The sequence below is a fragment of the Quercus lobata genome, chromosome 8 (genome assembly GCF_001633185.2).
Source record: "Quercus lobata isolate SW786 chromosome 8, ValleyOak3.0 Primary Assembly, whole genome shotgun sequence".
Taxonomy (NCBI): domain Eukaryota; kingdom Viridiplantae; phylum Streptophyta; class Magnoliopsida; order Fagales; family Fagaceae; genus Quercus; species Quercus lobata.
In genome coordinates this window covers 16,875,701-16,891,158 of record NC_044911.1, presented here as the reverse complement: position 1 = coordinate 16,891,158, position 15,458 = coordinate 16,875,701, and the positions used below count along the sequence as shown (strand labels likewise).

Sequence of the window (15,458 nt, the reverse complement as noted above, 5' to 3'; positions counted from 1 at the left end):
CTGTTAACATATATTAGGATATGTGGGCTTTAGGCCCACCTTGTTTACTTGTATAGCACACTTATATGTACTACACACTCTGCCTCCTATATAAAGGCACTTATTTATATTCTATTACTTGAGAAATACAATACAATTCATTCAGTATTTCTAACAGGTTTATATTGTACTATCAATGTAAAATAGGATATCTGTACAACCACTAGTTACGTGATATTGGAGAATGCTAATGCTATATTTAAAGGAAATTTAGCATTTGTAGTCTTAAAATCATCTACATCAGAAAATTGTAAAAGCAAGTATTGTAATTTTTTTGCAATACTTGCTACAGTGCAATTCTATCTTTAGAATTGCACTGTAGCAGTATTCTAAAAAAAAAAAAAAAAATTTATCTCTACTCTCTCTCCTCTGTCTCTCATCTTTCTCATTTTTTCCTGATCTCTTCTCTCTCTTCCGTCTCTGCTTCTCCATATGCTCTCTCGGCTCTGCTCTCCATCTGCTCTCTCATCTCTCTCATTTTTTTGAATGGGTTTGCTCCGGTGACTCCAGTGATGATTTTTCTTGAATGGGTTTGCTCCGGAGGCTCCGGTATCTCTACTCTCTCTCCTCTGTCTCTCATCTCTCTCATTTTTTCTGTTCTTTTCTCTCTCTTCCGTTTCTGCTTCTCCATCTGCTCTCTCGGCTCTGCTTTCCATCTGCTGTCTCATCTCTCTCATTTTTTGAATGGGTTTGCTCTGGTGATGATTTTTTTTGAATGGGTTTGCTCCGGAGATGATTTTTTTTGAATGCGTTTGCTCCAGAGATGATTTTTTTTTGAATGGGTTTGCTCCGGTGATGAATTTTTTTTTTTTGAATGGGTTTGAATGGGCTTGCTCCGATAATGATTTTTTTGATCGGTGGCCTGGATTTCAAATCGGCGGCGTGGGTTTCAGATCGGTGGCTTGGGTTTGCTGATCGGTGGACTGGTTTGATGGTTTGTGTGTGTGGCTTTGTTGATGGTTTGTGTTTGTGTGTGTGGCTTTGTTGCTGGTTTGTGTTTGTGTGTGGCTCTTTGTTGCTGGTTTGATGTTTGTGTGTGGCTCTTTGTTGCTGGTTTGATGTTTGTGTTTGTGTTTGTGTGTGTGGGTGTGGTGATGGGTTTGGGTAGGATGATCGGTGTATCATGGGTGTGTGTGTGTTGTGTGTTGAACCGGTGCTAGAGGTTGAGAGAGAGGAATGAAAATTGCTGTTGGAAAGCCCAGGAAAACGGTTGGAAACAAAATAATAAAGAAAGGTAAAAAAATAATATTTTAATAAAAATAGAGTTTTGGGATGTGGAGGTATTGTAAAATGGTATGGTATATTGATAAAGTGGTGTTTTAGAATGGTAAAATAGAATAGCATTGGAATTTTCCAATGCTGATGCTTAAGAGACTAATACTTTAAGCTACTGTAGTCGTTTTTTCTTCTTCTCTTTGATTTCTGGTCTTGGTCTTTTACTGTTCCTTTTCTTCTTGTCTTCAGCTTGTGAACTTTTATTATATAAGAGTGCACAACTGACTTTATTAGGTGGACTTTGAAATGAACAGAAAACGAAAGTTATAAGGTCTGAATAAAAGTATGGAACTAAGCACTAAATTTGAAATATAACCCTTACGGCTGGAATTTGAAATGTTACCGGCCTTGCACATTTGAAACCGATGCATCATTCACAGAACATATTTCGGTGATGCTATTAATTGGATTTTCTCTCACGACAGTTCTCACATTCAAGAAAGCTGGTTCCTTGGGATAAGGTAGAGCTGCACTTTCGTTGCTTAGCATTGCGACAACTTCAGACATGGTAGGTCTATCTGCTGCACTTTCTTGAACACAGAGGAGAGCTATGTTAATGTATCTGAGTGCCACATGCATGGAGGATACATCATCAAGTAGAGGATCCACCAAGTCCGATCCCCTCTCACTTGTCCATAATTCCCATGCCTTAAAATGGGGGGGGGGGGGGGGGGGGGGGGTGGAACGGGGGGTGTTGGAACGATAATCAATTGAAAATCAGTGGAAATTTGGTCAGGGTTCTAAGATATTTAGAACAAGGAATTTCTATTTGATTTTTATGTAACCCGTACATGTGTAAGTAACCCCTCTCACGTGTAACCATTACACATAATACCCTCTCAAAAACAAGGGACTTAATATGTATACCACATTTTCCCCCCCTAAGAATTAGTAGATAGTTTTCATTTCATTAATAGTGATTAAATATTGTTTCAACAAATCCCAAAAAAAAAAAAAAAAAAAAAATCAGAATCTAAAAGTGATTGGAAGTTTTTACAAGAAAAAGTGCAAATAGGATACTTACATATCCAAGAAGATGGCGAGAGTCAGTTAGATAAAAACTAGTGCTCTTTTGACCACTCGTAATCTCTAACAATAAGACACCAAAGCTAAAAACATTTGATTTGATCGAGAAGAGGCCTTGTAGAGCATATTCTGGGGACATATAGCCACTAGAAACCATTCTTGGGTCAAAAATTTGTAGCTTCATTTAAAAAAGAAAAAGAATGTGCGCATGAATACATTCATGTTTGTTATTATGATTAAGAAGTTTCTATTTATTTTACTTACTAAGTGCCAACAATCCTATTGGTATTTGCTTGAGACTCCTTTCCTCCAAATATTCTTGCCATTCCAAAATCTGATATTTTTGGATTCATGTCACTATCCAACAAAATGTTGCTAGCCTTGAGGTCTCTATGAATAATCCTGAATCGGGAATATTGATGAAGATAAAGAAGCTCTTGAGCAACTCCTTCAATGACTTGGAGCCGTGTTCCCCAACGAAAATTTTTGCGCTTTTCTGGATCTGATTTACATAAATGAGCAAATTGCAATGTGCACACATTAGAAGGAGCATAACATAAAACACAATTTTGTGAATACTTCAAGATATGAGAAACTACAAACCAAAAAGGAAGAAATCCAAGCTTTTATTGGACATATACTCATAAACTAATATCTTTTCATCTTGTTCAATGCAGCAGCCCAAAAGTCTGACAAGATTCTTGTGTTGGAGCTTGGCGATGAGCATTGCCTCATTTTTTAGCTCCTCCCAACCTTGCCCAGATCTTCTTGAAAGCCTTTTCACAGCTACCTCATCCCCTTTCAGTAAAATTCCCTGAAATTCTTTTGCTTAAACTTAATTAGTTCCATTACCACCAGGGAACGTTAGCCCACTAGGAATCTGAAAAGATACACTTAGTAGGCTTTAATATCATAAGCAGCAACAAAACTGGCATGGGGTCCGGCTCCCCTCCCGTTTGAAACCCTCCCGTTTTCTCCATTTTTTATTTTGATGAATGACACGTGGCAAAGAAGTAATCTAACGATTAGAAAAACGCCAACACAATCTCTCTATTTTTCTAATCTTCTTTCCCTCACCTCTCCTCTTCTCTCTGCAAATTACCGTCATCACCTGAGCATGAGAGACCCATCAATGGAAGCTTTATCAACACAGGATTCCAAAGGAAATCAAATCCAGCAAAACAAATCCAGTACCTCTCTTCTCTAGATCTTTACCCAGTAAAAAAAAAAAAAAACTGCTGCGAAAATCATTGTTAAATATAACAATATAAAAATCCGAAGACAATACCATTATCAATTTATTTGAGTCATATAGACATAATATGGATCATAAAAGAGGGAATATTACTACATAGCAGAAGCACTATGCCCAACCTCCAACGGAAAACAATCCCAATTAGGATTTTGATGCCTCTTATCTCCAACTGCAGACCCATCCACACCGACGAGCCATAGTTTGATTTGCTTTGAAATCTGGTTTTGAATCATAGCTTGCAGTGTGGATTGCGTTTATAGTTGCCCAGTGACGGCGGTAATGTTGTAGAGAGAAGAGGACAGCCAAAGAATGAAATTAAGATGAGAAAAATTGAGTTAGCGTTTTTCTAATTCTTGAGTTGTGTTTTTTCTTTTTTTAATTCTTGTCTTTCTGGGTAAAAGATCTAGAGAAGAGAGGTATGGGATCTGATTTGCTGGATTTGATTTCCTTTGGAATCTTGTGTTGAATAAAGCTTCCATTGATGGGTCTCTCATGCTCAGGTGATGCAGTAATTTGCAGAGAGAAGAGGAGAGGTGAGGGAAAGAAAGATTAGAAAAATAGAGAGATTGTGTTGGCGTTTTTCTAATCGTTAGATTACTTCTTTGCCACGTGTCATTCATCGAAATAAAAAACGGAGAAAACGGGAGGGTTTCAAACGGGAGGGGAGCCGGACCCACTGGCATGTGCCTGTTGTGCTTGTTCACACTAAACATGGCAAAGTTTTGTCTTTTATGTACACTCCCTATCCTAAGCATTAATTGCGTTTAAGGATATTGAATCATACCTTATAAACAGGTCCAAAACCACCTTCTCCTAGCTTATTTGCATCTGAGAAATTATCAGTTGCAGCAGAAACACTTTTTAAACTGAACAATGGCATTTTGAATTTCTTACCATCTCCACGCTTATTTACTTCAGAATGCTCAGAATTTTCTGTTGTTTGGGTCATGCCCAAATCTAACTGTAACAAATCCTCCCCTGAATAGTGAACAACAAATGTATACGGTGTTAATTAAGGATGTAAATTATTATTGCTTAAATAGCGTTTCAAGCAATTCTTTACTCACCCTTTTTTCTAAGCTTTCTTCTCACATAATAAAACATAAAGCCCAATGTAAGCATTACTAAAGGAGTAGACATGGTCAGTACAAAAATTTGCAATGCACCCAATTTCTTATTCGTTCCAGAGATTGAATTGTTATTTACTGCGGCTGTTGCTGTTTGATTCCTTGAGTTTGTATCTGTAAAAGGAAATCAAAGTCATAAATAGTCTATGCGTCATTACTATAGATATCTCCTCAACGTTCTTTCAAATAGAAAATAGATAATTGTGCTAAGAAGAAAACACAACCGCAATAAAAAAAAAAAGGTGATTTACTCTTATTAATTCCAAGTTTTCAAATTTTCTTACCTTGTTTGACCAAATCCGAAGTTGCAAGTTTCAGATTGAAATCAATTCCATATATGTAATCGGCTGAGAGTTGTTTCAGATTCAATAGGGAGCCATCCCATACTAAGCATGGAGGCTTGAGACCTCGCAGTTTGTAATAATAAGTATAAGCAATACAAGAACAGTTGTTCAAGCAAGCTGATTGGCACTCGATATCACTGCCAAAGTCTAAATGCCACGGATTATCAGGCCAGTCAACTTTAGACATGTGAAGAAACCCATCATTCTGAACATCATTATTCTTAGTGCACTGCAGATCAGTTTCCCTCACACAGCCACTGGACGAGTTCCCTTTGCTCCAAGCATCAGCAGAAACAGGTCTAAAACCTGTCAAACAGCCACATGGTACTTCAGCAGTTTCATTGCATATGCTAAAAGCTCCACATAAAGCATAATCCCCACACCTAGATGACTGTAACGAATTCCACCTTTGATCATCTTCTGACCACGACTGCAGTTTAAGCTGCCCCGACACATCTAACACCATTCTTGAAATTTCATCAGAAGTGTAATTAATAGGCCAAGAAATAATGGTGCCATTGAGCGAATTACTTGAGGCTAAAACGCCAAAAGTATAGATTGAACTAGTCCAGTATACTTTAGACCCCTGCATTAGAGTTAACTGATCTGAAGAACCCAGCTGTAGGGAGAAAAGACCAGGAGCTGGGTCTTCTGTACTTTTCCATGATGCTGCCACAAAATCTCCTCCAACTCCAAGAGTCATTCCGGGCAAAAGAGTATCAGTAGCATTGTCAAAGCTTTGCCAAAAAACCTGCATGACCCTGTTTGTGATTATCAGATTACCTGTATCCAATAGCATGGCATAGGTTCTGTTTCCAGCTGAAGTGTTGGCCACCATGTATGTCATTCTGCCATCGGATATTACAAGATTTCCATCCGAATTAAGAGTAAGAGCTGCAGAGGAATCTATGAATCCGTACTCTCTGTTTGCAACCCAAACTACATTCTGCTCAGAAACTTTCATGCTGTACCGTATTCCCATGTAATACTTTGTTGAGTTTCCTGGAGAGAAGAAACCAAGTTCGAAGTTTCCATTAGCGGATACAATGGTCTCCGAGGTATTCAGGGAATGGCCAGGTTGGATAGTATTCGTGACAATATCATTGGTGGACTGCAAACCAATGCAGGAAACAATCAGGAACAAAGCAGTAACTATAAGTGGGGAAATTCTGCTACTCATACTTATCAGGAAGCTATGCAAAGAGAAATTGCACTTTGCATATGTATGCTGTTCTTGGATTGAGGAAGGAGACTTTGGATATCAACGCTGCAACTTGAAGTAGTCAACACTACTTTTCCTCCATTTTGTTTTAAGTAATCTTTTCCCCCATTTAACGCAAGCCTTTTGAGGTGGAATTTGTAACTAAGATTGAATAAGGGCTTATTTGATAGAGTAGTTTGAGTAATGTTTGTATTTTTTTAAAATATGCATGGATGAAAAAGTGTATGAAAATGCATGTAATGTTGTTTAAAAACTGAAAACATGTGTGTAATGTTGGTAGAGTAGTTTGAACTATTTTTTTATTGAAAGTTTGAACTTTTATTCATATGCTTTGCAAGAATACGTCTACAACCAACGCCCTCACATCCTCTATATTCTATGTATATCATGTCACCCTCTGGGCCACCATATTGCCATTGTTCCTTACATGGTGCAGGCCTCCCAATATTTCAGCTACAATTTCTCCAGACTTCATCCAATATATGTCCCATCTTGGATGGGTCAGCTTAATGGATGATAACTTGCACTTTCATAAGCGCGTTACTTGGGAAATAATACCTTGGAAATTTTTTAATTGATTCATTAATATAACACATAGGATACTACTTTACCGAACTTAATTCAAGCTAAATACTTAGACCGAGTTATGTCATAGCAATTCCTTAATTCCTTTATTTTTTTTCCTTAAATGTGGTACTCTCACTCACATTTATATATTCAACAATCTTATCATCAAGTGTAAGTCATTGTCTCTGTATGAGATTTGAGCCTCTCAGTGGACCATAGATAAGTCCTACTTACTCCTTGTCTATGGCTTTTATATATCTAACAGCTTGTCACCATGAGCCTCTTGTATGCCATTCATGAGAATTAGGTTTAAATCCTACACACTCATCTATGAGAACTCCACGCTTCCATATTTCCATCGAACCTTACACCTTACTATTCTTTATGAACTAGCAGTATTGACATTACTATACTTTCTGGGCCATTTTCAATGATTAATTGTGTGGGCTTTTGTGGAGTTGCCTTATGTGATGCATACTTGTGTGAGCTCTAAGTACACACACCTGGTTCGTACTCCAGTTGCAAAAGGAATCTATCCCTACTTCATCTCTAAAAGGGAGCTTGATAACCTTGCGATCTTGACACACACTATCATGGGATATGATACCACTTGTTAGGAAGATAACACCTTGGAAAGACTCTAAATGAGCCCTCAAAATTTACAATTATAGATCTTATTAATGCAGGGCGGGGCTGGACTAAAATGTCTAAACCCATCCCCGCCCCGGCCCGTGGTGGGGGCTAAAATCTTGTCCCATCCCCACCTCACCAGTTATTGCGAGGCGGAAAAACCCGCACGGGATGATGCTAGAAGGGGTGGGTCAAGGCAGAGAGGGGCAAAATTGTCATTCCCAAGTGATATAATCTTTGTGCCAAATGACTACCTTTTAATAAGACTAGTATAAATTACGTAATTCCCCTATAGTTTGATATAATTTCAAATTAAACTCCAAAATTTTAAAAATTTTAATATATTTTTTTCTTCAGTATGTTATGTGATACAAAATATTTATATTAAATTTATTAATATGTTTGTTCTAAGTGAAATTCTACTGTCAAAATTTTATAAACTAAAAAAAAATTACTTCAATTAAAATTCTACTACCAAAAGCTTTCAAGAATTGAATAGAAGTTATTAGTTATATATTATTTTCATAATCTATCTTATGTTCTGATTTAATATTGAAAATTGTGGTGTACACATTGTGTTTGCACTATGTGAATCAATATAAGTATTACAAGTTTTACAACATAATTTCAAAATGTGATTCATAATAAGTAGATTAAAATTATTTACATATTTTAGTTTAAGTGAAGCTATATTTCCAAATTAAAAAAAAAAAATTAAAATATGACACCAATTAAAACTCAATTATAAAAACTTTTGCCAATAACTTCTTTGTCAAATGTTATTTCTTGATATTTTCAACGTAGACATTGTTCAATAACCTCTCACCCACTTAAAATGTGTTATTAAAAATTATAAAAACTAATTGTAGACCCACGCGATATGTGGGAATATACAACTATTTTGTAATGTGGTATAATGTATGATTTATTCTATAAAACATACTGGAGATATTATTTCTAAAATTATTTTTCAACTCTTCATCTCTACAAATATATCATTCTATTATTTTGAGTTTTTTGTTTTTTGAAAAACTTAAGTGCATTTGATTGATATTATTATATATTTTTTTTCAAGATAAAAGATAGACATACTATTCTTTTTTCAAGTGATTTATATTATTCAAACTTTTGTATAGTGTGTTATGGATTTTTTTTTTCTACAACTAAAATTTTTAAGTTCCAAGATTAATTATTTGAATTTCTCATTCTCTTAAGAAGATTATCATGATAACCTAATTTCATCACAAATTTATAATTGATATTATTCAAATAATTTATAGAGACATTCAAATACATAATTATATCACCTGTAAAATATCTAAAAATAAAATTCAAACCAAAACTATAAGAGGAATGGAGAGTACATGTGATAAATAACTCAAAAAAAACACCACCAAGGTGTATCATCCAAAAGTACAGAAAAAAAAAATCATCAATCTAAAATAGAGTTGCAAGAAAGAATTAATGAGAGAGAGAGAGAGAGAGAGAGAGAGAGAGAGAGAGAGAGAGAGAGAGAGAACAATCACCTTTTTTGGAAGAGAATGTGAGACAAATAACAAAATTATATAAAAGAAGACGAGTAGAAGAATATTCGAAAAAAAATGTATAGTTGTAAACACTAAATTATCCAAGTCATGTTATATAATAAAATAACATTAAATCATTCTGTAATTTCATAGGATAACATGTAATAAACAAAGAAAATAAAATTTAAAAGATAAAAAATTAAAATATAACCAAATCATTTCAACCTAAAGTAGAGTTAAACATAAAAATTCATCAATCTAAAGAATTAAACATCCACCAAAAGAAGGAATATATATATATATATATATATATATAGAGAGAGAGAGAGAGAGAGAGAGAGAGAGAGAGAGAGAGAGAGAGAGAGAGAGAGTATTCATCTTTTTGTGTGTGCAAAATATGGATTGAACGGTATAGAAAATAACAAAATTTTATAGCAAAAACAATGAAGAAGAGTCAAAATAAAAGGAAGATGAAGAGATGGAGAAATTGTTAAGTTAAGGTATAGAGTAGTGAGGAGATAAAAATGTAAAAGTAAGTAAATGTTAGAGAAGGTGTAATTGTAAAGTGACAAATCAATAAGGAGAAAAATAATTAAAAAGGAGAGAGAAAATTTTGAAAATATGTTGATGATATGGTGCTGATGTGGTTCAACAAGAGTGCAACAACATTAAACTCTACGCTTCAGTTTTTAGATATATATAAATTTCAAGACATTTAAAAGTGTTTAATTATTTATTTTAAATTTTTTATAATTAGCTATTATAGGGATGATAGGTCCAGTAGTATATATTGGGCTAGGGGTTTGGTTCGAGGACGCTTGGTAGTCCAAGGACGGGTAAACGTTGTTATGAAGGTCGACATTAATGAATAAAGAAAGGGGTCTGGTCATGATGGTTCAAGAAGGTGGTCCGAGGAGAGATGCTTTCTCGGCTGTACAAAGCAGAGGTTAGAAGGTGCGGTCTGCCATCCAAAAACAACATTCCAGGAGATTCTATTGATAAGGATATACATCATGAAAGTACAGGACAAATGAAAGCTATAAAATATCTAAGAGAAAGCTGCTACCATCGCATTGAATGCTTTGTAGCTAACTCCCTAGTCGCAGTAGTGAGGAAGTGATACCTGAACAGTAATTTTCAGCTTTACAGCTACTCCTAAAGATTTCAGGAAGGTGCTGATGGGACAAGGATCAACACCAGCAATCTAATCTATACGTAGAGGGTAGAGATGAAAGAAAGAAGATAGTATAAAATAGAAAGAAGAACTTGAGGGAAAGAGATCGAAGAATGAAGAGAAAAACACTGTAAGAACAAGAATTAGACTTGTAACCAAATTCAAAAAGAGATATATAGAAGAATTGGTCTCCTCGGATTGAGCTGATGACGATTTTCTTTGAATTAAACTATTTTATCTTTGCTTCCTTATCATCTGTTTTAACTATAATTGTTGTTTGACTCATTAGAGCCTAGTTTTCGAACCCATTCTCTACAAATTCATTGTATTGGGCTCTTTGGGCCTAAATCCTTTAATCTTTTGGGTTGAGGGACCAAATCTTGCCCTTTCAATTGGCGCCGTCTGTGGGAACTACTAGAGCTTATTTAAGTTCCACATTCAACTATGGTAGGTTCAAGGCCAAACTAGGGGGAATCTGTTGGTTCCCAACGTTAGGATTAATTCCTCAACCTTGAGTGGAGGAGGGACTGGGAGTTTAGCGTGCATACCACGGACACTGGGGGAAGTTAGTCTCAAGGTGGAAGTCACCTCTCGCATGAAGAGAATACTAGGAGCATGCAACTGGAGATTGACTGTTTACAAAGGAGGTTACGCTACGAGCGATGTAGAATAACCCCTCCAAGTTCTAACCCCTCTTCTAGTGATGATAGTGATATTAGCTATCGACCAAGGTCTAGGACTCCTCCCAGTGAGTCATTTTCATGTGATTATGAACGACATTATAGGCAGAGAAGGGAAAGTCCGTCTCGCTAGGGTCTGGGCAATGACACTATAGGCAGGGCTTTGAATCAAATTTTCAAATCACCTTTTACCCGTAGGATTGAAAGTGGAAAACTTCATCAGTTGTTTACTCAGCCAACGTTCACCATGTATAATGGCAAAACAAACCCAGTGGAGCATGTTAGCCACTTCAACCAAAGGATGGCAGTTCACTCCAGGAACGAAACCTTGATGTGCAAAGTGTTCCCATCTAGTCTAGGGCCTATGGCGATGAGATAGTTCAATGGTTTGAGAGAGGGCTCTATTAGCTCCTTTAAGGAGCTCACTAGGGCATTTGGGTCCCAGTTTGTGACTTGTAGTAGGGTTCCTCAGCCTTTAGATTCCCTATTGTCTATGACCATGCGAGAAAGGGAGACCTTGAAAATGTACTCAGACAGATACTGGGAAATGTTCAATGAGATTGATAAGGACTTTGATTATGTGGCCATAAGGACTTTCAAGGTCGGCCTACTTGCCGAACATGATTTGAGAAAGCCGTTGACCAAGAAGCCTGTAAGGAGTGTGTGTTGGCTCATGGACCCTATTGATGAGTATAAGTGGGTCAAGGAGGACCAACAACAAGGGAAAGGGAAGGCAAAGGTTATCCCTCAAGATAGAAGGGATTTCAGGTTGGACAGATACAACAATAATCGGCCCCGAAAAGACTTTGCTGGGCAATCTAGGCCTACTGCTACTCATGTGGTTGGCACGGTGTTTTGGGAACTAGTGCATTAAGTCATGGAAATGATTAAAAATGAGCCATACTTTAAATGGCTAAATAAGATGGGAGGAGACCCTATGAAGTGCAACCAAAGCCTTCATTGCCAATACCACTAGGAATGAGGACACATCACGGAAGATTGTAGAACTTTAAGGAGTCCTCTGGAGTAGCTGGTTAGAGAAGGGAAGTTGAAACAATTTTTACATCAGCCTAGTGGACAAGAAGGTCAGGTAGGATCGGGATCTTAGAGAGACGCTTTTTCGAGAGCCCTTTTGGGCACAATTAATGTCATCTTTGCAGCTCTAGGGGGAATTGGTTTTCACCCCTCTAGGGTGATGTCTGTGGCTCGGCCGCCTGCCAAGGACTCTAAACCTGAGCCGAAGAAGACTAGAGTGGAATACTGATTGGCGTTAAGTTTCTCGGATGAGGACAAGGTTGGAACCATACAACCATATGATGATGTCTTAGTGGTCACCCTCAAGATATGAGGGTATGATGTGAAGAGGATGTTGGTGGATTAGGGCAGTGGGGCTGAGATTATATACTCTGATTTGTACAAAGGGCTAAACTTGAAACCTGAGGATTTGACAGGTTATGATTCACCTCTTTTGGGCTTTGATGTTGTTATTCCAAGGGGTCAAATTAGACTACTCGTGTAAGTCGGTTTGGAGGTGGATTTCATTGTGGTAGATGCTTATTCTCTCTATACTGCCATCATGACAAGACCCTGACTTCATGCCCTGGGGGTTGTTTCTTCCACCTTTCAATTGAAAGTGAAATATTCATTCGCAGATCAGATTGAAGGGCTGGTTGAGAGTTAGTTTGTGGCTAGGCAGTGCTTGGTGGTTGCAATTATGCATCAGCCTGAAGCTGGGTCCTCAGCCTTTACTGATAGGGTTTATAGCAATCAAGGATTCTGGTGTTACCCATGGATGTGATATCAGAAGGGGCAAAGTGTGAGGAGTTAGAAAAGATTGTTGTAGATGATGATTTAGAAAGGTTTTTTCAGGTTGGAGCTCAGCTGCCTCATCGAGAGAAGGAAGAGTTGATAGTGTTTCTCAAAAGGAATATTGACGTGTTCGTATGGAGTGCTTACAAAGCTCGTAGGGTGGATCCAAACTTCATTTGCCATCATTTGAATGTCAATCCGTCCATTATTCCCAAAAAACAACCATCTCACTATTCATCTAAGGACCATTCTGATGTTGTCAAGGATGAAGTGATCGAACTTAAGCAGGCCGGGGCTATTAAAGAGATGTTTTACCCTGAGTGGCTAGCCAATACTGTAGTGGTGAAAAAGAAGAGTGGAGAGTGGCGAATATGTGTGGACTTCACAGATTTGAACAAGGCCTGTCCAATGGACCCATTCCCAATGCCTCAGATAGATTAACTAGTGGATGCAACTGTAAGCCACATTCGGATGAGCTTTTTGGATGCCTTTCAGGGATACTACCAAATTCCACTAGCTTTGGGTGATCAGGAGAAGACAGCTTTTGTCACTTTTACTAGAAATTACCACTACAAGGTGTTGCCTTTTGGATTGAAGAATGCAGGGTCTACCTATCAGAGAATGATGACCACGATGTTCGAACCATAATTAGGCAAAAATATTGAGGTTTATATAGATGATATGGTGGTGAAAGGTAAGGTGGTGTCCGAGCACATGGGAGACCTCGAGAATATTTTTGAAATACTGAGGAAACACAAATTGCGCCTCAATGCTTCCAAGTGCTCATTTGGCATGGGATCAGGCAAGTTTCCAAACTATATGGTCACTCATCGTGGAATTGAGACAACCCTGATCAAGTTAAGGCAATTAACAGTTTACAGCCTCCTCAGAATACCAAAGAAGTCCAAAAATTAACAGGAATGACTGCCGCCTTGAATCGGTTTATCTCTCGATCAACAGACAGGTGCAGACATTTCTTCCAGTTGTTGAATAAATGGAAGGGATTTGAGTGGACTGAGGAGTGTGCCTTGGCCTTTTAACAGCTTAGGAATACCTTTCTCGGCTACTCGTTATGTCCAGGCCCGAGGTGGTTTAGGTTTTGTTTGCTTACATTGCTATGGCTTCCCATGCCGTGAGCTTGGTGTTGATATGGGCTGACAATGGCATGCAAAGGCCAATTTACTATGTGAGCAAGTTTTTGCATGAAACAGAAGTTTGTTACTTACCACTAGAGAAGGTCATTTTAGCAGTAGTACATGCTATGCGTAAACTCATTCACTACTTCCAATCCCACACAGTTATTGTTTTAACTCAAATTTTTTGATCACTACTTTGGAGTGCTGATTACACGAGAAGGATTGCCAAGTGGGTTACGATCCTAGGGGCATTTGATATCAAGTATATGCCTCACACCTCTATCAAGGGCCAGGTCCTCGTGGATTTGGTGGCTGAGTTTGCTGAATCCCCTTTAGAAGAGGAGATATGAAGTAGGACATAGATGGAAAATTAGTTGGCATGGTCTCCTTGCAAGGACCTTTATCCTGGAGGGTATAAGTTGATGGTGCAGTGAATCAAAGAGGATCTAAAGTAGGGCTAGTTTTAATATCTCCTAAGAAGATCACTATTGAGAAATTCTTAAGATTGGGTTTCTCGGCCATAAATAATGAGACTGAATATGAGGCTCTATTGGCAGAGATGACCATGGTTCAGAAGATGAGAGGAAAAGCAGTGGAGATATTCTCAGATTCAAGGTTGGTTATAGGCCAGGTAAAGGGAGAGTTAGAGGTCAGGGATGCGAGAATGCAAGAATATTTAAATCAGGTTAGGTAGTTACAATCAGGGTTTAAGTCTTTTAACTTGCTGCAAATCCTTAGAAGCGAAAACATATATGCTGATTCTCTGGCCACTCTTACAACGTCCTCGGCACAAGGATTACCTTGGGTTATCCTTGTTGAAGACTTCTGCAAACCTACTAAGATAAAGAGAGAAATGGTCCATATTTATCAAATTAGGGTAGGACCTAGCTGGATGGACTCTATAATGCTATTTCTTAAGGAGGATATCTTGCCCGAGGGGAAGTCCGAGGCTGACAAAGTGCGAAGAAAGACTCCTTGGTTTTGGCTGTTCGAGGACCAATTGTACAAGTGTTTTTTTTTTTTTTCTAGGCCATATTTGCTGTGCATACAACCTGAGGCATCAAAGCTATTCTTGAAGGAGTTACATGAAGGGATTTGTGGAAGCCACACAAGAGGCAGATCCTTATCTCATAGAGCCCTCACTCAGGAATATTGGTGGTCAAACATGCAGAAGAAAGCACAAGAGTACATAAAGAAGTGTGACTAGTGCGAAAGATTTGCCCCAAACATTCATCAACTAGGGGGTGACCTCAACCCTTTATCTAGCCCTTGGCCTTTCGCTCAATGGGGCTTGGATATTGTAGGGCCTTTCCCTAAGGCAGCAGGGAATAAGAGATGACTGCTAGTCAGCACGGATTACTTCACCAAGTGCGTTGAAGTTGAACCATTGGAAAATATCAAGGACGTGGATGCTAAGAGGTTTGTTTGGAAAAATATTGTCACCCTATTTAGGATTCCTCATATCCTCATCTCAGACAACGGCCTTCAGTTTGACAGTAGAGCTTTCAGGAGGTACTGTTGTGACCTAGGCATTACGAATAGGTATTCCATTTTGGCTTATCCACAGGGGAATGGACAGGCCGAGGTTGTCAATAAGGTCATAGTGAATGGACTCAAGAAGAGATTGGATGATGTAAAGGGAAAATGG

General features: G+C 38.0%; 1 protein-coding gene across 1 annotated transcript; it reads right to left on the bottom strand.

Annotated features, from left to right (window-relative positions):
- Window positions 1-1,653: 1,653 nt before the first annotated feature.
- Window positions 1,654-6,246, bottom strand: LOC115956504 (G-type lectin S-receptor-like serine/threonine-protein kinase At1g11300). Its single transcript, XM_031074859.1, has 7 exons — window positions 5,007-6,246; window positions 4,663-4,836; window positions 4,380-4,573; window positions 2,944-3,154; window positions 2,605-2,842; window positions 2,339-2,486; window positions 1,654-1,962 (listed from the first exon to the last, which is right to left on the bottom strand). Exons 1-7 carry the CDS (start codon window positions 6,244-6,246, stop codon window positions 1,654-1,656), a joined length of 2,514 nt encoding a protein of 837 aa, XP_030930719.1.
- Between the last annotated feature and the right edge of the window lie 9,212 nt (window positions 6,247-15,458).

Coding starts and splice junctions, on each gene's coding strand:
- LOC115956504 (XM_031074859.1), bottom strand. CDS start 6,246: ATGAGTAGCAGAATTTCCCCACTTATAGTTACTGCTTTGTTCCTGATT. Junction 4,574..4,662: donor AAGAAAGCTTAGAAAAAAGG/GTGAGTAAAGAA, acceptor TTCACTATTCAG/GGGAGGATTTGTTACAGTTA. Junction 2,843..2,943: donor CTTGGATTTCTTCCTTTTTG/GTTTGTAGTTTC, acceptor TATGTAAATCAG/ATCCAGAAAAGCGCAAAAAT.